The following is a 22,251-nucleotide window of genomic DNA, read 5'->3' as shown; positions in this document are numbered from 1 at the left end:
TTATCTCTTTATTTCTTTTTACAGTTATTACAACATGACGTAAAATTAACAAATACTTATAAGACAATTTTTTCTTAACAATAAATGGACTATTTATTCAAGCCTATAATATATTATCAAGTTTCTAGACTAGTAACATTGGGTCGGCCAAAATGTTCATTCGGGTTTTTCTGTAGCATCGTATATGGAAAAACCCGAATGAACTTTTTGGCCAACCCAATATACTCATATCGAGTATATTGGGAAAAACTTCATTTCTCAGTTTGCAGGTTATCTAATAGAACCTAGGTTTTAGTGAATAAATTGTCCAATATTTAAAGAGTAGATTGCTTATTCTTTCTTTTTCTGGTAAAGATTTATCCTATGTTTATTCTAACTACTCTTACAAACTCCCCTTATGTAAAATTATTTTACAAACTAATCACTAGAAAATAATTAATTTGATAATTTGATTCAGACTAAATGTATACTATTATCTGTTCAATCTATGGTTATGCTAACCTAAATGAATTGCCATGCTTCATATTATATATTGAACATAATAATTATAAATTAATTCCATAGTTACTAATATGTGACTCCTGGGCACCGTATGTATTTTATCTTTTGCATTTTCCAAGTTCAAGACTTTAGTCTTTAAATGGAACCAAAGAAGAATTACATATGTGTAAACATTTTATTTGGGAAAAGGGCAATGCCTTTGTTTTTAGTTTGATAATTTGTAACTCATAGATGATTTCTTAAAAGAGCACTTTACAATTTATCTCCCAAGAGATCTCTCACCCTGAATAGAATTTCTAAGATGAGCCTTTGTGGAAATAACATATTTCTGTTTTTTAATTAAAAAATTTATATATCATGGCATTTGAAGCATCGTGGTGAATTTTTTTTTTTTTTTTTTTTTGGTACACGGGCCTCTCACTGTTGTGGCCTCTCCTGTTGCGGAGCACAGGCTCCGGACGCACAGGCTCAGCGGCCATGGCTCATGAGCCCAGCCGCTCCGCGACATGTGGGATCTTCCCGGACCGGGACATGAACCCATGTCCCCTGCATCAGCAGGCGGACTCTCAACCACTGTGCCTCCAGAGAAGCCCCATTGTGGTGAATTTTAAAAATAAAATTCAAATATATTATTTAATTGAAACATGAATTTAATTTTTCTTTATTAGGCTCAGATAATACAATTCCACCTAAACCTGTTGTAGGTAAGTTGATATTAAAATGACAAAATTATGCTTTTTCACAATGTGCCTTTAAATAATATTTCTAATTTTTCTACTTGAACACTGAAAAATATCTAAGGGACTGTTATATTCTTCTCAAATTTTAACCTAATACAAATTAATCTGTATGAATTGAGATAAATAAAAATGTACATTTATAAATATATTTGTATTTTTAAATTTAGTGCCATTTAAGCAGCCTGAAGTAACAGATGAAAAAATGTCACATTATAAATGTGGATTTGAAAAAAATGGTGTTACAGTAACTAGAATCAAAAATTTGATAGCAGAAGTCTTAATTTATCAGATTAATAAAACATAAACTTCAAATTAGATTTTGGTAGCATAGGGCTCTTGCTTTTTCTATTTTTATACCTTCTTAAATCATACCAAAGACATTGAATCTCATATATAGTCATTAAATTCTGCACTGGTTGTGTACAAACTTACAGAATCAATCAAATAAACAAAAATGACTCTAGAAATACACTCTTTATTAAATAAAAAGGCAGTTCCATATTTCTCAGCATATTATTTGTCACCTATCATTTCCATTAATTTTTTTAGCTTTTATTGCATCCTGGTGTCTCTTTTAAATTTAACAGTTTTAAAAGATATGCAAAAGAAATTTATTTTTTAGAATGTTCCACTTTTTCTTAATTGTTCCCCCTCTGCATTCTTTTAGCATTTACATTTGAGTATAACCTCCATGAGGACAGACATTTTTTTCTTATTTTGTTCACTGATATAAAATCCCTTTCTGGTCCTTATCTGATAAGGTGTTTGATTTTGATACTTGCCCACCTGATCCACTAGATTCTACCTTTGTGGAATGGGGACCATTCAATATACATCACTCTGTTGTCACTCATTACCTACTACCAGAAACCTGAGAGATCCTTTAAGACAGGCATTTCCAACACAGGTATGGCTGAAATAATAATAACAGCACTGCTATAGGCACTCAGGACATGAAGCTTTTTGTAGGGCTGCTGTGAAAAAATAATACTAAATGCCTCTTCCCCATATCCCAAATGCCCAGAATTTACTGTTCTCCTATTTTCTACCTCAGAGGCTACAACTTCCAGAGAAGGTACTGGTACTGCTGGAATTGGATTCCAGACAGGTGAGAAGGGGCAGCTCCTGTCTTGCTATTACCACTAATTATGACACAGGAGATCCTAGAGAGAATTTCTGGGGAACAGTTCATATTTACTCTACCAATACTGCATTTTAGGCAAATTAATTATTTTTCAGTTTTGAATTTTTTTTCTGAAAAGTTGCTAATAACAGTCTAGAGTCGTAGCTGTAATCCTGAATTTGGGATTGTGGTAATTGTTATGAATAACTTCTCCTGTGGATTTACATATATCATAAGCTTTGACAAGGGAAGAGTGAGAAAACTTTATATTCCTGAGAAACTGAGAAGAGTTACAGGAACCTAGGAAACATGTCTGTCCCACGTAGATGTATGCTTTTCACAAGGAAGTGATGAAGAGCACAGTATTTTCCCAGTGTCTCAAGTTCTCAGCACACTCATGGCTTCTGTTTCGAAACCAGTGTAGCATCAGAAAGCCAAGTCATAGGGAGTAAGACAGGAAAGGGTGGGAGAAACCCACCCTGTTTCCTCGATGTAGAATGCCAGGAAGTGTATCTCTGGTTGAGAACATTGTCACTATTATTGCTTTGGTAATAAAATGGTTAATGAAAAACTACACAGAGCTCATCAACAGAGAAGAGTCAGTGAGCAGTCCAGTTAGATACTATGAAGATATACCTAGGTTCTTTCTAGAAGCATGCTTTTAGGAAAGAAACATGAGCACCATGGTGACTACATTTCATTTTGTGTTTCAGACACCACTGAGGTAGCCCCTGGCACAACTGTTGCCCCTGGCAATTTCAACACAGGTGAGTCAACAAGGTGACATATAATCTTCCACAGTCCTCCCACAAATTAGATGTCTCCTCTGTTACTATCTTTTGCAGACCTCCTGCCATATCCTTTCCATGATCCTTAAATATTCTCCAGTTAATTCTTTCCTCCTTCTCTCCCACAGAAGGAGAAAGTGAAACAACCAGAGTTGGAATAGCCAAAGGTGAGCCCTGCTAAGCTAATACCTGAACTTTATGATAACTTCACAAAAACAATCTTATGAAAATATATCTTCACTGTTTATGTATGTTATATTGAGCAAATTCAGAAAAACAAGACAAGACAGTTTCCTTATTTCCTGAGCTTATAAGAGCCTTCACTAGACTATTGTGAAGTCAAACTAGGGATAGATAAACTGGTAATGTAGAGAGAAATTTCCTATCTCCCCTCCAAAAAAAGGGACCTGATAGTTGAGCACTTTCTCAGTAAAATTGTAGAAAGACATGTTACAAGGGGCATATATGGACCACTTACTGGTACTAAAAGTCTCAGGGTTATAGTTTGCTACTGCACGGAGACTTTAGATTCCTGTTTAAATCACGTGGTGAACAGCAATTGAGCTAGTGACCACTGACCCTTTCTTGTTTTAGGTACTACAGGTAGAGTCTCTGGAAAAACTCTGGAACCTGGAAGTTACAACACAGGTATCTGGACAGTGGCACCTTGGATGATATATTCTGACAAAAGCACAGTGTGTACTTTCCCACATCCTAGTCTTTACTCCTTCCTTTCTTTTCTCTGTCAGAGGTCACCACTTCCATGAGAAGAAGTGGGACCACCCAACCAGAACTTCCAGGAGGTGAGCTCTTTTAATCTGAGGCTTTGGGACTTTCATCAAATCTCTGTTTGTGAATACAGTGAACACATTAGTGTGAAAGTGGGAAAAGGAAAGGGGCCTGAATTTCCTCTGGGAACACAATATGCCAGAGTCACAAACCTGGGTCTGCCTAAGAATTCCATGACCTCAGATGTCTCCATCTGGATTTCCAGAGGCCTGGGCTTGCAGAGCTAGTTGTTGAATGGCATGAATGAGGGTGACTGCTAGCCAGCCCCTGCCTACCAAGTCCCCTATCCTTTTATATGGTTTGCCATGTTCTCATAACACTTACTAACATCTATCACATCGACCTATTTATTATGTTTATTGTTCACTGTTGGTCTCCAGTTGCTAGAATGTAACTTGCATTAGGGGAGGGATCTTTGAATATTCTGCTTGCTGATATATGCAAGGGCCTAAAACAATATTGCACAGAAGAGACGCTTAATACATACTAGTGGAATGATGAAATGTATACTTATTTTGAGGCTTCACTCTATTTGCTTTAATAGGTATCACCATGGTTTTACCTGGAGCCAGCAGCAGTTCACAGAGTTCCATGTCAGGTAAGATGGACTAAATAAGTTAACCTTATCAGAGTATTAGAGTCAAGGAGATCTATTTTAAATATCTGAATATCAAATTAGCTCAAGTAATTGATGAGTAAAGCTTAGAAAGACAAACCCATCATCTGCCTTTTTCCTCCTTCAGGCAGCTCTATCACCATTCTAGGGAGCCCAGGGTCTGGAAGTGAACAGGTGAGGGTGACATAAGGTCTCCTTTCACTTTCAGTGACTCTATGGAAAGGGAACTCTAATAACAACAATGATCAATAGGTGGGTCAGGAAAGGAAACTGTGGGAGTAATTGATGGTTCATTTCCTACAGAATCAAAGATCTGCAGGAAAGGTCTCCAGTGATTCAAGGCTGCATAGCTACTTCAGTATTCACTGGGGAGTTAATGCTGTGTTGATCCCTTTATTTTTCTCACTTTAGGTACTTCAGGAGAATTCCCTAAGACAACCATATCTGGAAGTTCCCACACAGGTAGGTTAACAAGAAGGAAATCTTGCTATTTAACCTCATAATGTAGTTAGTAGACCTGTTCTGATAAAATATCAGCATCATTCTTTTCTTAATATTCCAAATCCTCAGAACTCATCATTCATCACTTTATTTCCTCAGAGGCCACAAGATTAATAGGAGGCAGTGGCACACCTGGAACTGGACTCAGACCTGGTACAAATGGGTTGCTCATAGTTTGGGGTTTAGCATGAATTATGATTCTCCATAGGTTTGCCTGTTGGGAGTTGTGATCTCCTGCAGAGTAGTTTTCATTGGCTTTTAGGATTTTCTTAGATTTAACATGTTATGGAAGAACTTTCAATACTAGCATCTAGCCTCACAGATGTAACTTTCTAAAGATGGGCTGATGAGTAATCCATGTGAGGGGTTTCTCCTTGGGATGACATACACATCAGGGGGACCAAGGAATATTACACACTTAGGAAGAAGAGAAAGCAATGTGAACAGGCCTACCTATATAAAGGTTTTCTCGCTCAAATAGTCAATAATGATATTCAGTATTTTCCTTGGCACATTCAAATATTTTTCTGGTTTTTGGCCCACAGTAGATAGCACTGCAGTACCAGGAGGTCAAGCAACTGGGAGTGTGACAGGTGAACCTTGTTTTCCTGTCTTGGAATAAATGGGTTGTCTGAGAAAGTTGCCTCAACTTGGGAACATTTTGATTGCTTTTTTAATGGCATTTGTCATAGAAAAGGTTTATGACTCTCACCTCATCAGGAAGCAGTGAAAGGACCCTTTGATACAGCACATTTCTTCTAGAGGCAGGTCTTTAGGAGACATACACAAGTCACTGTGATGACTTTAGACCCTTTGTGTTTCAGGCACCACAACTGTTGCCCTTGGCAGTTCCAACACAGGTGAGTCGACAAAATGGCAGGAAATCTTCCATGGATTCAGCTATGATGAGTTTACTCCAGTGCTATCCTGTGTAGGAGAACTACCACATATTTTCCATGGTCCTTGCATGGTTTCCAATCATCTCTCTTCCGTTTTCCCCTCTCTCAGAGGTCACAACTTCTGTAGAAGAAAGTAGAACAGCACGAGTTGGAATAATCATGGGTGAGCACTGCTGAGTCACTACTTGTACTTTCTAATGTCTTCCTAATAAAAAGTCTTGTCTGAAATATATCAAAACTCTTTGAATTTCCATATTCAGCATATTGGGCAAAATTTTAGCAGATGTTCAATATTTGACGTCAATAAATTCAGTTCAGACACTTCAACTTTTCTTGCTTGTGTTCTAACGAGCCTTCATCAGGGCATCACGGGGCCCATTCCTGATAATTATACAAGTGATTTGCCCTCAAATCTATCTTCCTTTAACTAGACCCTAAAAGGGGGTCTCAGTGTTGGAGGACTTTCTCCATAAATTTGAGAAGGGAATGACATGTTTTGAAGGAAATACCTGGAGGATCTCTTGAAACTAAGAAGTCCAGAGAAATATAGATTCACTGGTATATGGGAGAAACAGTTTTCTTTTTTAAAACCTATGCCCATTTCATGATGTGCAACAAGTTGACCACAGCCCCTTTTTTTCTTCTTTTTTTATTTCAGGCACAATTGAGAGCATCTCTGGCAAAACTCTGGGACCTGGAAGTGCCAACACAGGTCAGGAGTCCTAAACGTGGACCTTCAGGAGATATAGACTGTGGAAGCCCAGAAGGTCCTGTCCACACCCCAAGTCTTTACTCCTTTTTTGTTATCTTCTCTCAGAAACCATAAGTTCCACAAGAGGCAGTGAGACCACCCAAGGAGGACTACCAGGAGGTGAGGTTTTCAGTCCAAGGCCTAGGTTCTCATTATTTCTTTATTTGGATCACTTCAATGAGCAAATGAATGGTAAGGAGTATGATGGAAGGACCTGCCATATTTGTTGGTTCAAAAACTCAGGATCTTCCTGGGTGAAATCTGAAACTTGACTCCATCCACAAAGGGCAAGGTGAGACTGAAGAAAGAGGCAAACCACTCCATGTTGGTGGGTAGCAGGTTTAACAAGCAAGGGAACTTACATGCAAAGCTTGTCTTGGGCAGCCATAAGACAAGTAGATCTCTGCATCTGCCTGCCAGAATCTTAAAAGTTTTTATAGAGGCCTTAACTGGGTTCAGTCACGTATACCATCCTGAAGGTTTCAATGACACATTGCTCTCTCCAGGCTGCATCTTTGAAAATGGCTCCCACTATGGGAACTGTGGTCAGAACGTAAGTTCCAAGGCCAGGGAATGGGGCGAGGTGTCACTGATTGCCTGGGTCTAGCTTTAGGGTCAACTAGTTGTACATCCTCTCCATGACAATCCTCTTCTTCAACAATACTGTACCATATGAACCCGGGTAATTATTCTTCCTGGGAATTCCAAGACCACAGATGTCTCAATCAAGCTGTCTTCAGTGTTCTGGCTTACAAAGATTTTTTTTTTCCTGTAAAAAGGTATGCATACATATTGCATATATCCCAACCCCTTCCCCCAGTACTTCCAATCCTCCTTACCCAGCTTGCCTTCCTGCCATAGCCTGCTGTCTATCAACTCTCCCATACTTATGCATGATGTTTATTATTTATTTTCTATCTCCTCTCAATGGAAAAGTTCATGAAGGCAACTGATTATCAAAATGTTCCAAGTTATATCAAAGATTCTTTCTTACAAAGATTAAACCATACTTTATTCCCTCACTTAGGCACCTCTGGCACACCAGGTGGATATGTCCCTGGAAGTAAAACAGGTAAGGGTGATTTTTATTGCTGCTTCCTCTTACTACATAGTAAAAGGGAACCGCAGGTGCAACACATCCATCCAAAGCTGACTTGAGAAATGAAATGCTGTAAAATTGTTTATTTTCCATTTTTTTCATAGACAGTTTTCAGAAAAGGATACCAGTGCTTTAGGGCCACACTGATGATTCCAAGATGAACTGAGGAGGAAATGCTGTACTGCAACATTTACTTTTTGCATTTTAGGTATCACTGGAGAATTGTCTGGAACAACCATTGCATCTGAAATTTCTAACACAGGTAGGTTAGCAAGAAGGAAATTCCCCATATTTAATCTCAGATGTCATGATCTCACTTTTAGGGCTTCTATAATAAAAAATACCCCAATATCTCTTCCCAGTGTTCCAAATTCCCAGACTTCATCATTATCCTATTTCTTCCCTCAGGAGCCACAATTTCCACAGAAGAGACTACAACTGGAGCTCAAACAGGTGAAAACAAAGAGCCTATGATTTGAGGCCATCAGTTTTAGGACTCTCTAGGCTTTCCTTGAGAAAGTTATGTGTAATTTAGGGACACTGCAAGTGAGTCAAAATAGTTTGCTATTAGAGATAAAATCTTTTTGAAAATCCATTAAATACAGAATTGAGCTTCACTGCTTCAAGTCTAAAGAAGGGATGGGATTTCTCCATTGGTATTACAAATATCACCAGCATATTAGCCAGAATCCAAAAAGAATTCTCTTTTTTTATCAATTCCTTCTAGCTGAAATAATACAGAGTGCAGAGTGATTTCTGCCCTATGGAAATCTTTGTCTGAGCTTCCAAATTCCAGAGTGTTAATATTTTCCCAAATCCCTGAATTCATATACAGCAGAATACTCTCTCTCTGTCTCTCTAAATCTCTCTCTGTCTCTCACTCAATCTCTTTGTCTTGTCTTCTCTTCAGACTGCTCTACCAGGGAGCCAGGTCTCTGAGAGTCAAACAGGTGAACACGAGAACATATAAATATCTCCCTGATATTTACCAATACTCAGAATAAGAGAACTTCTATTGTGAAAATATAGTTTTACTTAATTTTTTTCTGAAAGAAATGTACTTGTGGAAAGATATGTGAGGAATCCTAGAATAGGACCTCAATGACTGAAAAGAAACATAATGATTTTCTTCTGAGCTCTTCTTTGAACGTAAAGGAAATGACATATAATCCCTTTTCCTTTGTGATTTCAGGTACCAGTGGTGTAGTCTCCAGCCCAGCTATTACATCTGGAAGTTCCAGCACTGGTAATGGAATAGATACAAAGGCAATCATCCCTTGTCTAACCTCAGGGAGAAATATGTATCCCCAAACATACTTTCCACTTTCCTTATTTCTTTTTTCCAGAGTCTAAAACTTCCTTAGAAAGCCTCAGAGTCATTGTGATGAAATTAGTTAGAACTAAGATTCCCAGATGTTAGCATTGCCATTGAGAACCATCATGAGTTTGCCTCTGGATCAGAGAGATTGTACATGAAGGGCAGGCCCTCCAGCCAAAATGCAGGACCCAAAATACTGTTGATTCACAACCCCCAGCTGGTTTCTGGACCAGCCTTTTCCCACGCCTGGCACTGTGGTGTGGATTTCTGAAGAGGGCAGTAGGAGTAGTAATTCCCTGGAAGACTAACCCACTGGATATTACAGGCATTAATGTAGGAGTCAACACTGTCCAAGAAGTTTCTGTCTCAGGTAAAAGGATGACTAAAATGAACTTAGCAAACTTTGCCTCCCATTTGACTTGTATCTTGAGCTTTAAATTCTAAATTGCCTAATGGTTGGTTGCCTCCGTGAATGATTAAAGGTCATAACATACACAGAATCTTTTTCATGCTTTCAACCATTAGTAACTATCTCTGGAACATCAGACAATCAAGTCACTGAAAGTAAAGCAGGTAAATGTGGAAAAAATTCCTCTGTTTTTAGCTGAAGATTTTGTATTATATTTGCTAAGTAGGCCGACTAGAAAATAGGCTTCTTGAGTAAAAAGTCTTCATTTATTCAGTGATGAATCTCTAGTATTTAACAGAGCTCAGTAAATATTTTTTGAATGAATGAAGTAATTGATATACGAGAAAAACACACGTGATTCAATCCAGGAGTAGAAAAGCCAGTGAAAGGGCATGCTTACAGGTCGGCCATCTGGACAAAACGGTCTCTGTGAACAGTGTTTCTGGAAGCTGCCATACACAATGTAACACTGAATGATATGGCCCTGGAAATATACATTTATTTTTATACATTGATTTGATATTCAGATTACCTCGATGTGGAAGATTCTGCATGATAATCCCATGTCCTTCTCATTTCAGGTACCAAGGGTATGGCCTCTGGTACCACTGTTGAACCTGGAAGTTCCAATATCGGTAGGCTAACAAGCTGGAAAGAAAGCATCCTTTCTAGAAATAAGGTGGCAAAAATGTCTTTCACACTGATCTTCTCACATAAGAACATCATAGCCTATTTTCCCTTCTTCCTAAATCCTCTTTTATCCGTTTCTCTTTTTTTATTTACAGAAGCCACAACTTCCACTGGAGTCATTAGAACTTCTGTAGTGGAATGGAAAATAGATGAGAATTATTGTGTATGTGTGTGTGAGAATTTTGGTTGATAAATTACAGTTGACCCTGAACAACATGGGTTTGAACTGCACAGGTCCATTTATATGTGGGTTATTTTCAATAGTAAATATTATTGTTACCACACAGTCTGTGGTTGGTTGAATCCACGGATGTGGAATCATGGATGTGGAGTATCTGTGGATATAGAGGGCCAACTGTAAATTATGCATGGATTTTTTGACTATGAAGGGAGTCAGCACTCCTAACCCCCACCTTGTTCAATGGTCAACCGTGTTTTTTGTTTCTTGCAGGACAGTTTCTTGTGGAGGAACTTTTTAGGAACTCTCATCTCAGATCAACAATGTTTTCTTTTGTTACTTGATTTTGAATCAATTTGGGCAGATTTTTGAAGTCCCTCTCTTTCCGTTGTCCAACCTCATACATGTAGATCCCTGCAAATGAAAGTAGAAGTGATAAATATCTAGAAAGTTTTTTCTGTTTGCCATTTTAGGTATCACCACGAAATTAAATGATGGAAAGACAGTCCCAGAGGGTTCTATTTCAGGTAAACAGAAGGCTACAATGAACACAGAAAATTGACTTCTGTTCATTAGATTCTTCCTTGAGTACAAAAGTGACTGAAATGTGCAGTGCTTATCCCAATAACTGTCTATGTTACATTCAAAAGTTTTCCTATTTTCATCCTCTTAGAAGCTACCACTGGAGTATTAATAAATGAAGAAACTGGAAACACATTAGGTGACTATGGTGGGAAGGGGGCCAGAAGAACAAGAAAGCAAAGCATGAATAACCCCTATCTTACTACCATTAAATTCCAGAAGAGGGGTCTCCTATGCTGAGGAATTTGCATCTTTGTTTGATTTGGGAATTAAAACTATGCATAAGAGAACACAAATAATTCACAAGCATTTGAAAAAGCCCAAAAGATGATCAGATTCTCCCATGGGATGAAAAGTCACCACTTCTCTTTTTGTTGCAGGTACCACAAGGGTAGCTTCTGGCACTACACTTGAACCTAGGAGTTCAAACACAGGTGAGCCAACCAACTGGAGAGAATCCTCCACAGGAAAATCTCTACTAGTAAAGTGTCTTTCATGGTGCTGTTATCAAGAAAGTTTTTCTTAGAATGCTTAACTTTCCTGAATGCTTAACTTTTCTCAGAATGCTAAATCCTCTTCATCTTACTTTTTTTTTTTTTTTTTTTTTTTTTTTTACTTTTATTCTCTCTTAGAAGCTAGTACACACTCTGGAGACAGTGGGACCACAGAAACTGGAATATATACATGTCAGCACACAAGCTTCATAACCTCTCCACTTTTCACTTACAATAGCAATAATAGCTAACTCTTTTGAACACTAACTATGTGACAGGAACTATTCTACAACTTATTATTATTTCTTTTCCCTCACACCAAACTGTGAGGTAAGTGCTACTGTTTTCACAGATAAGACAATCTATGGCTCAGAGATATTAACTAAAGTGTGCAAGGTCACACAGCAAATAAACAGCAGATTTCAACTCAGGCCATCTGGCTTCAAGGTCCATCCACTTCGCTATGCTCCTCTGCTACTACTACCACATTATTTCACTAGATTTCTTTGTCACATGTCTAAACTTTTCTTGCACATTAAAATTTCAGTAACATCAATACTTTACCCAGATGAAAATTCAGTGGGCAATCAACCCTTCACTGTTTATTCTTCTAGGGGGATCTAGTAACGAAGTCACTGGCATTCAAACAGATAAGTAAAGGAAACTACATTTGTTTCACTGACATTGATCCCAGAGAAAGGAATGTTATCATTGAGACTCCCACAACCACCCAACATTGCACCTTCCCCCCACCAAATTTTTACTGGGATGAAATATTACATTAGAAAAAAATATTAAAATCTCTGGGAAAAGCTATCCCTGAAAACAACATTTTAATGTAATAAAGAATTCTGTAGTTTCCCCATCCTATTCTAGAATACGCTCTTCTTATTGTAGGAATAAAATTGACATAATGATACCATTCAATTTTTTTAAAAAACATCTTTATTGGAGTATAATTGCTTTACAATGTTGTGTTAGTTTCTGCTGTACAACAAAGTGAATCAGCTATATGTATACATATATCCCTATATCCCCTCCCTCTTGTGTCTCTCTCCTAACCTCCCTATCCCACCCCTCTAGGTGGTCACAAGGCACTGAGCTGATCTCCCTGTGCTATGCGGCTGCTTCCCACTAGCTATTTTACATTTGGTAGTGTATATATGTCCATGCCACCCTCTCACTTCACCCCAGCTTACCCTTCCCCCTCCCCATGTCCTCAAGTCCATTCTTTACATCTGCATCTTTATTCCTGTCCTGCCCCAAGGTTCTTCAGAACCTTTATATATATATATTCCATATATATGTGTTAGCATATGTTTTCTTCTTTCTGACTTACTTCACTCTGTATGACAGACTCTAGGTCCATCCACTTCACTACAAATAACTCAATTTCACTTCTTTTTTTATGGCTGAGTAATATTCCATTGTATATATGTGCCACATCTTCTTTATCCATCATCTGTCAATGGACACTTAGGTTGCTTCCATGTCCTGGCTATTGTAAATAGAGCTGCAATGAACATTGTGGTACATGACTCTTTTTGAATTATGGTTTTCTCAGGGTATATGCCCAGTAGTGGGATTGCTGGGTTGTATGGTAGTTCTATTTTTAGTTTTTTCAGGAACCTCCACACTGTTCTCCATAGTGGCTGTATCAATTAACATTCCCACCAACAGTGCAAGAGGATTCCCTTTTCTCCATACCCTCTCCAGCATTTATTGTTTGTAGATTTTTTGATGATTGTCATTTTGACTGGTGTGAGGTGATACCTCATTGCAGTTTTGATTTGCATTTCTCCAATGATTAGTGATTTTGAGCATCCTTTCATGTGTTTGTTGGCAATCTGCATATCTTCTTTGGAGAAACGTCTATTTAGTTATTTTGCCCAATTTTGGACTGGGTTTTTTTTTTTTTTTTTTTTTTTTTTTTTTTTTTTTATATTGAGCTTCATGAGCTGCTTGTATATTTTGGAGATTAATCCTTTGTCAGTTGCTTCATTTGCAAATATTTTCTCCCATTCTGAGGGTTGTCTTTTGGTCTTGTTTATGCTTTCCTTTCCTGTGCAAAAACTTTGAAGTTTCATTAGGTCTCATTTGTTTATTTTTGTTTTTATTTCCATTTCTCTAGGAGATGGGTCAAAAAGGATCTTGCTGTGATTTATGTCATAGAGTGTTCTGCCTACGTTTTCCTCTATGAGTTTGATGGTTTCTGGCCTTACATTTAGGTCTTTAATCCATTTTAAGTTTATTTTTGTGCATGGTGTTAGGCAGTGTTCCAATTTTATTCTTTTACATGTAGCTGTCCAGTTTTCCCAGCACCACTTATTGAAGAGGCTGTCGTTTCTGAATTCTGTATTCTTGACTCCTTTATCTCTGGGCTTTCTGTCCTGTTCCATTGATCTATATGTCTATTTTTGTGCCAGTACCATACTGTTTTGATTACTGTAGCTCTGTATATATTCTGAAGTCAGGGAGCCTAATTCCTCCACCTCCGTTTTTCTTTCTCAAGATTGCTTTTGTTCTTCACAGTCTTTTGTGTTTACATACAAACTGTGCAATTTTTTGTTCTAGTTCTGTGAAAAATCGCATTGGTAGTTTGATAGGGATTACATTGAATCTGTAGATTGTTTTGGGTAGTATGGTCTTTTTCACAATGTTGATTCTTCCAGTCCAGGAACATGGTATATCTCTCCATCTGTTTGTATCGTCTTTAATTTCTTTCACCAGTGCCTTATAGTTCTCTGCATACAGGTCTTTTTTCTCCTTAGGTAGGCTTATTCCTAGGTATTTTATTCTTTATGTTGCAATGGTAAATGGCAGTGTTTTCTTAATTTCTCTTTCAGATTTTTCATCATTAATGTATAGGAATGCAAGAGATTTCTGTGCATTAATTTTGTATCCTGCTACTTTACCAAATTCATTGATTAGCTCTAGTAGTTTTCTGGTAACATGTTTAGGATTCTGTATGTATAGTATCACATCATCTGCAAACAGTGACAGTTTTACTTCTTCTTTTCTGATTTGGATTCCTTTTACTACCTTTTCTTCTCTAATTGCTGTGGCTGAAAACCTCCAAAACTATGTTGAATAGTAGTGGTGAGAATGGGCAAACTTGTCTTGTTCCTTATCTTAGTGGAAATGGTTTCAGTTGTTCACCATTGAGGATGATGTTGGCTGTGGGTTTGTCATATATGGCCTTTATTATGTTGAGGTAAGTTCCCTCTATGCCTACTTTCTGGAGGGTTTTTATCATAAATGAGTGATGAATTTTGTCGAAATTTTCTCTGCCTCTATTGAGATGACCATATGGTTTTTCTCCTTCAATTTGTTAATATGGTGTATCACACTGATTGATTTGCATATATTGGAGAATCCTTGCATTCCTGGGATAAACCCCATTTGATCATGGTGTATGATCATTTTAATGTTCTGTTGGATTCTGCTTGCTAGTATTTTGTTGGGGAATTTTGTGTCTATGTTCATCAGTGATGTTGGCCTGTAGTTTTCTTTTTTTGTGACATCTTTGTCTGGTTTTGGTATTCGGGTGATGGTGGCCTCGTAGAATGAATTTGGGAGTGTTCCTCCATCTGCTATATTTTGGAAGACTTTGAGAAGCATAGGTGTTAACTCTTCTCTAAATGTTTGATAGAATTCCCCTGTGAAGCCATCTGGTTATAGCCTTTTTTTTGTTGGAAGATTTTAAATCACAGTTTCAATTTTAGTGCTTGTGATTGTTCTGTTTATATTTTCTATTTCTTCCTGGTTCAGTCTTGGAAGGTTGTTCATTTCTAAGAATTTGTCCATTTCTTCCAGGTTGTCCATTTTATTGGCATATAGTTGCTTGTAGTAATCTCTCAAATACCATTCAATTTTGTTTTCAGGTACTACTGGAGTGTATCGTGGTAGTACCATCTCGCCTTGGAGTTCCAACACAGGTGAATCAATGGGGAAACAGGTGCTATAATTTCTTTCTTGGGGCAAGTTCTGGAGCAATAGCACATGATGTCTTTTTATGACTTTCTATTAGACTTCACTACTCTAACTTTTCATTCTTAGAAGCTACAACTTTCAGAGAAGGAAGCATAACCAAAGAAAAGGAGGAAGCTTGTATTTATGAAAATTATATCATTTCTTCTGGGATAAACCTTATACTGTAATTCTTAAGAGAGAAGTCCAGAAAGGATTCCCTTTTGGACATTCAACCTATTACCTGGGTGTGAGATGGAGGCAATATATGTCCATATAGTTATAAGTAGGGAAGCAGAGATGATGGAAGTAACTCTGGAAGTTTAGTTTAGTTCTATTAAAATTTTTGATTTTGGATGTTATGAATTTATTCACTTTATACAATTAAATGCATTTAGACAAATATTGTTTTTATTTCTTGTCATTAGGAGCCACCACTGGCACCTCTGAGAAGCCAAGTCCTGGAAATGAAATAGGTACATATGGGAGAGGCCCAGTGACCTCTGATATTTAACCTTAAGAAGCAAATCATCAAGGCCTGGACATGAGCCAATGTTTTTATTGTTGCCCTGAATTTAAAAATGGAGAATGCACCTCATTTTGACAGGATAGCCCCAAGAAGAGTCTTCTACTTTCAAGTCCCAGAGAACTTGTTGACCATGCTCTTCTCGGGATGTTAAATGCATCACTATTGGGATTCTCTGTTTCTCTCTTCTACTTCAGGTACCACTAATGTAGTCTCTGACACAACAGTTGCATCTGGAAACTCTAACACAGGTAAAGCAATAACCTAATGGGGAGTATAAAGAACTTCAGTAATGAGACAGCCTCCTCCCTTCAACTCTTGCACCCAAAAACACACATTCCCTACCAAACCCAGTGGATACCACCCAAGTTTTCTGAGTACATGAGTCTTCAGTATTTAGTATTCTTCTCCTTTCTTTGTTTCGCTTAGGGACCACAACTTCTTTGGGAAGTGGTGAAACCACCCAGGGTAGAATTAAAATAGGTGAGTAAAAACAGTCAAAAATTATTTTTCTCTTCATCTTAAAATATATCACGTTGGCTATAATAAAATTAGGGGGAATTCTATTCTACCTGAATCTCTCTTTGGGTACAAATTGTTAGGATGTTAACTGCCCTATATTTTACCCCGTGTGAATTGCCTTTTTTGTACATTTGTAATAAAATGGCATAATAGAAGCCACACTTAAGGCAAGAACGTTTCTGATATAATTTGTGCTAAACCAAATCCTACTTCGAAACCCTAGTAAAAGGGAATCATAAATTGATTCTCTCCTCTTGTGATTTCAGTTACCACGAGGGTGACTACTGGCACAACTATCGCACCTGGGAATATACGGGAGGAAGGAAAAAAATTATAACTGATAGAAGATATAGTGAGGTCAAATGTTGACAGTTTGGATTTAAGATGCTCTGAGGTGTCCAGTTAGTATGCTCAGCAGGAGTGATAAATGTGACCAGAACAAAGAAGAGAAGCTTGCATTGGAGATAGAGATTTGTCAAGTCGTTCACTTACAAATGATATTTGAAACTGTGGATGCTGGTGGGTTTCCTTACGATGGGTATATAGAGTGAGAAGAGAAGACAAATAAACAGAAACATGATTCCTTGAGCTATAAAGGTGGGCAAAGGCAAAGGGCCCTGAAAAAAGGAGGAGTTGGGGCTCAACAATTGCCAGTATGGTTAAGTCAAATCCATAAGGCAAAGTTTTGGAGTGCTGGAGACTAGATTGCTTCTAATTTTGGGATTCAGAAGGTCAAATCAAACAGGATCAACCAGAATTTGCAGGGGGCATATGTGTTTTTAATATTTTGTTTTTCGGAGAACCTAGCCTTACAATTATAAAACTTTGAAATTAAAAGGGAGAACTGTCTTGAAATAATTAATTAAAATTTCAAGATTCTTGATCCTTTCCATTTTTTAACCTTCAGGAGTCACTAGCATAATTTCAGGGAGCCAATCTACTAGAAGTAAAATGGGTGAAGTTGGGGAAGTTAAAAATGTGAAGATGGGAGAGGCATCCAACTCCATGATACTAGTTCCAGAAAAGAAGGATCCCAGAAGACTGGAGTTTACCACAAGAAATGAAACAGATCAATAAAAAAATGTTTATTTCACCTTTTGGAACAAGGAATCCTAGAGAAGGAATGCATTCTTTTACAGAAACACATGATTTGTCCTAAACCATGGTCTCCATCTAATAAGAAAGACATCCCTGCACATTTCCTCCTCTTTATATTCTCTCCCATCCCAGGTACCACTGGGACAGGCTCTGGGACATCCTCACCTGGAAGTTTCAAAACAGGTAAGTCAAATAGTAAAAGGAATTCTCCTTTAAGTGGTCGTAGGGAGAAGATCATACACTGCTATATAATTTTCATATTTTCAACCTCTCAAGCTTCTCAATTTTTCCTCCTTTGCTCTTACAGAAGCCACAACTTTTAAAGAATATGTTGGAAACACTGAAGCAGGAATTTCATCAGGTGAGTTTTGCCAGATTTTGGATTCTCAATGATTTTTTCATTTGAATTTACTACATACAGGTTGTGAATGAAAATTAGCATGACTTAAAAATGGTTTCTTTTAATTTAATAGCATATCATAAGGCCAGCTTAGATTAGCTCTCTGGTTTTTCCTAGAGAACATACTATAGATGAAATTTAATTCTCTAAGCACATTCTTTATTTGAAATTTCACTGCTTTTGTTTTGCCAGGCAATAGCCTGGAATCAGTAGGAGTCACCAGTAGCCAAGAAGGTGAATGGAGATCACTATAATAGACACAAGTAAATTTGTTAATTAAGGCTTTGGTTGAGATGCCTAACCCTTGATCACAAGTTTAGACAATTTTTTTCTGTTTTTTTTTTTTTTTTTTGATGCTGGAAAACCAGGGAGTTAAGTCACTAGAAGTAAATCATGTAAATATAGGACAGATATTCTCTCATTTAATATCAGATTCTAGATGATTCTAGATCTAGAGAAATAAGATCTATGGAGCATGACTTTTCCTCCTATATTTTATTTGACCAAGCAGTTATGAGAAAGTGCACAGGAAAATATGCTAGGCTTAACATTTTGTGCAAGAAAAAATTTTAAACAGTTTTCTACTGCTTCAGAGAAACAGGAACGCTTGTCAATATCACACTCTTCTTAGGGTGAGAAAGGCTTTGTGAGGCTTATCCTTCTCTCTTACTACAGGTACCACTGGGTTAGCCTCTGGCACAACAGGTATTCCTGGAAGTTCCAACACAGGCAAGTAAATATTTAATATGTGGCTCTAAGTAGCTAAGCCTAGAAAAATAAGAGCCTTTCTCTGGAATTTACTGTCTGTTGTAACATCAACACAGCAGTCCTGACTTTAGTCTTCTTTGCCTTTCTTAGGAACTAGCACTGGAGTTGGAATGCAAAAAAGTAAGTGTCAGTGGTTCATATCTGTTGAGTTCTGTTAGTGACTCCTATGCCTTTGCTTCAACCTAGGGGAATGTTGAAGGTAAAGATAAAGGGCCAGGAAATAGGGCAGAATCTCAGTAGAGAATGTCCTCTTCCAGCCATCTAAGGTTGTCTTCTTGCTCTGAGTTTCTGGGCTCCAACCAGAGCCCCCAGGTAAGTGTGTAAAAGTGCACAAGGGCACACTACTAAAGGGAGGAGTAGAGGCTGAAATCCAGCCAGCATTCCTTCAACAAGTTATAAATCCATGGGGTTTCATCTGCCCAGAGGGTTTTTTTCTGTCATTTTTTGTTAGTTTGTTTTTACTTCATAAAGTTGCTCTATGGGCTAGCTGCAGCATTGGCCTAGACTTTCATCTGATTTACTTTCTCTTCCTGCTTTTGATCTTTGAGGCTACCTATAGAAGGTATGTCTGATGTGAAATGTCCTTCATTTGACTTTGCAGGCACTGCTGTGATATCAAGCAAAATTACTGGTGTCTCAGAAAGTTCCAGCCAAGGTAATGGAAATGACTGACAGAGTGAAGTTAACATGTTCAATATTCTTCTTCCTTTTAACACCCAATTGTTTCAGAAAATAGATATTTATCTCTATGAATATTAAACTTGAACTGTAAAAGAAAAATTGTACCAAATGGAGTTAAATGGGCAAAAAAGACTTTAAGATTATTAAATAGGAGTCAAGAACATTGCAATAGGTTGAGATTTTGAACTTAACTTTGCTGAAATAAAAGGTGGGGGAGTGTTTAAGTGCTGGGGTGAACTAGTGGGAAAGTACTAGAGAGTGTTAGGGGAGAGGTTGGTTTCTGTGATTTGGTGATCTGTGTTTGCTAATTGGTGCTTATAGAATGAAGTTAGGCTCCTACCTTCCCACAGTGACAGGGAGATAGGGGCACTATGTTTCTTTTCTGTTTTTATTGAAGTATAGTTGATTTACAATATTATATTAGTTTCAGGTATACAGCATAGTGCTTCAATATTTTCATAGATTATACTCCATTTAAAATTATTACAAAATAATGACTATATTCCCTGAAAGTATAATATATACTTGTTGTTTACCTATATTATATACAGTAGTTTGTATCTCTTAATCCCTACCTCTATCTTGCCCTTTCCTTCTTCTCTCTCCCCACTAGTATCCACTAATTTGTTCTCTATATCGGTGAGTCTGTTTCTATTTTGCTATATACATTTGTTTGTTTTATTTTTTAGTTCCACATGTAAGTGATAACATACAGTTTCTGTCTTTGTATGACATTTCACTAAGCATAATACTCTCTAGGTCCATCCACATTGTTGCAAATGGCAGAATTTCATTCTTTTTTATGGCAGAGTAATATTCCATTATATACACATGCACACATATATACTTACTACATCTTCTTTATCCATTCATCTGTTGATGGACACTTGGGTTGCTTCCCTATGTTGGCTATTGTAAATAGTACTGCTTTGTACATTAGGGTGCATGTATCTTTATGAATTTGTGTTTTTATTTTGTTTGAATATATATCCAGGAGCAGAATTGTGGGGCCATATGGTAGTTCTAATAGATTAAAGACCTAAATGTAAGACCTAAAACCATAAAATTCCTATAAGAGAACATAGGCAGAACACTCTTTGACATAAATCATAGCAATATTTTTTTGGATCTGTCTCCAAAAGCAAAGGAAATAAAAACAAAAATAGGCAAATGCTTATCTCCAGAAGCATTCCTGGTTACAAATTACCTCCCTCCTATCCCCTCAGGCTGTCTCCTTGCAGCCAACAGCAGTCCTCCCCCCAGGTTTTCTCTCCAATCCCCACGTTCAGCTCTCAGCCCCCATGTGCACCGGCAGACACACGTCCCAGATTGGGGCATGCAGGGTTATGGTGCGGACTGTCTGTGTAGGTGTCACTGTGTCCTGTCTGCCACACACCCTCCTTCAACAGCCTCAGATGCTCCCCTTCTGTCCCAACTGATTTCCCTGTCAGTGAGGGGTCTTCCCCAGATGTGGGAGCCTCTCCTGTGCTTCAGCTCCCCACCAGGGGCACAGATCCCATCCTACTTCCTCTCCTTTTCTTTTTCCCTTCTTTTTTTCATCCTACCCTGTTATGCGGGGATCTTTCTTGTCCTTTCCGGTGTCCAAGGTCTTCTGCTAGTGTTCAGCTGGTGTTCTGTGAGAATTGTTCCATCTGTAGATGTACTACGGATGCATTTGTGGAGAGAGATGAACTCTCCATCCTCCTATTCCCCCACCATCTTGGTCAGAATGGCCATTATCAAAAAATCTACAAACAATAAATGCTGGGGATGGTGTGGAGAAAAGGGAACCCTCATGCATTGTTGGTGGGAATGCAAATTGATACAGCCACTATTGAGAACAATATGAAGGTTGCTTAAAAAGCTAAAAATAGAACTACCATATGACCCAGCAATCCCACTACTGGGCATATACCCAGAGAAAACCATAATTCAAAAAGACTCATGCACCTCAATGTTCACTGCAGCAGTATTTACAATAGCCAGGACATGGAAACAAACTAAGTGTCCATTGACAGATGAATTGGTAAAGATGTGGTACATATATACAATGGAATATTACTCAACCATAAAAAGGAACAAAATTGGGTCATTTGTAGAGACATAGATGGACCATGAAAGAGTCAGAAAGAGAAAAACAAATGTCATATATTAATGCGTATATGTGGAATCTGAAAAAATCGGTATAGATGATCTTATTTACAAAGCAGAAATAGACACACAGGTGTAGAGAACAAAAGTATGGATACCAAGGGGAAAGGGGTGGTGGTGGGATGAACTGGGAGATTGGGGTTGACATATATACACTATTGATACTATGTATAAAATAGATAACTAATGAGAACTTATTGTATAGCACAGGGAACTCTACTCAATGCTCTGTGGTGACCTAAATGAGAAGGAAATCCAAAAAAGAGGGGATATATATATATATATATATATATTATATATATATATATATACATATAGCTGATTCACTTTGCTGTACAGTATAAACTAAAATAATATTGTGAAGCAACTACACACCAACAAAAAAAATAAGCAAATGAGACCTAATTAAATTTAAAAGCTTTTGCACAGCAAAGGAAACCATCAACAAAACAAAAGACAACCTCCTGAATAAGAGACAATATTTACAAATCATATGACTGACAAGGGGTTAATATCCAAAATATATAAACAACTCCTACAACCCTCCCCAAAAAACTAATATGGGAGAACCAGGAAACCAGGATATAGGAAGCAAAATAGTTAAGTGTGAAAATAGATTTTGTCATTAAGAGAAGGGGGCCCTTAAATGATAAGGCTA

General features: G+C 37.7%; 1 protein-coding gene across 1 annotated transcript in view; it reads left to right on the top strand.

Annotated features, from left to right (window-relative positions):
- The window catches only part of MUC19 (mucin 19, oligomeric), a 97,423-nt gene that overhangs the window by 65,434 nt on the left and 9,738 nt on the right, over positions 1-22,251 (top strand). Inside the window, exons 38-63 of the mRNA XM_032646955.1 lie at positions 1,170-1,205; positions 2,296-2,349; positions 3,078-3,131; positions 3,747-3,800; positions 3,902-3,955; positions 4,486-4,539; positions 4,969-5,019; positions 5,883-5,918; positions 6,616-6,669; positions 6,775-6,828; positions 7,736-7,780; positions 8,016-8,069; positions 9,000-9,053; positions 10,116-10,169; positions 10,876-10,929; positions 11,365-11,418; positions 12,093-12,125; positions 15,360-15,416; positions 15,876-15,923; positions 16,171-16,224; positions 16,403-16,456; positions 16,762-16,821; positions 17,403-17,450; positions 17,726-17,776; positions 18,186-18,227; positions 19,363-19,416. Of these exons, the coding sequence (XP_032502846.1) occupies positions 1,170-1,205; positions 2,296-2,349; positions 3,078-3,131; positions 3,747-3,800; positions 3,902-3,955; positions 4,486-4,539; positions 4,969-5,019; positions 5,883-5,918; positions 6,616-6,669; positions 6,775-6,828; positions 7,736-7,780; positions 8,016-8,069; positions 9,000-9,053; positions 10,116-10,169; positions 10,876-10,929; positions 11,365-11,418; positions 12,093-12,125; positions 15,360-15,416; positions 15,876-15,923; positions 16,171-16,224; positions 16,403-16,456; positions 16,762-16,821; positions 17,403-17,450; positions 17,726-17,776; positions 18,186-18,227; positions 19,363-19,416 (1,317 nt within the window). The remainder of the gene's footprint in view (positions 1-1,169; positions 1,206-2,295; positions 2,350-3,077; positions 3,132-3,746; positions 3,801-3,901; positions 3,956-4,485; positions 4,540-4,968; positions 5,020-5,882; positions 5,919-6,615; positions 6,670-6,774; positions 6,829-7,735; positions 7,781-8,015; positions 8,070-8,999; positions 9,054-10,115; positions 10,170-10,875; positions 10,930-11,364; positions 11,419-12,092; positions 12,126-15,359; positions 15,417-15,875; positions 15,924-16,170; positions 16,225-16,402; positions 16,457-16,761; positions 16,822-17,402; positions 17,451-17,725; positions 17,777-18,185; positions 18,228-19,362; positions 19,417-22,251) is intronic.

The sequence above is a fragment of the Phocoena sinus genome, chromosome 10, assembly GCF_008692025.1.
Source record: "Phocoena sinus isolate mPhoSin1 chromosome 10, mPhoSin1.pri, whole genome shotgun sequence".
NCBI lineage: Eukaryota > Metazoa > Chordata > Mammalia > Artiodactyla > Phocoenidae > Phocoena > Phocoena sinus.
Note: the sequence above shows the minus strand (reverse complement) of the source record. Positions and strands in the feature narration are given on the sequence as shown.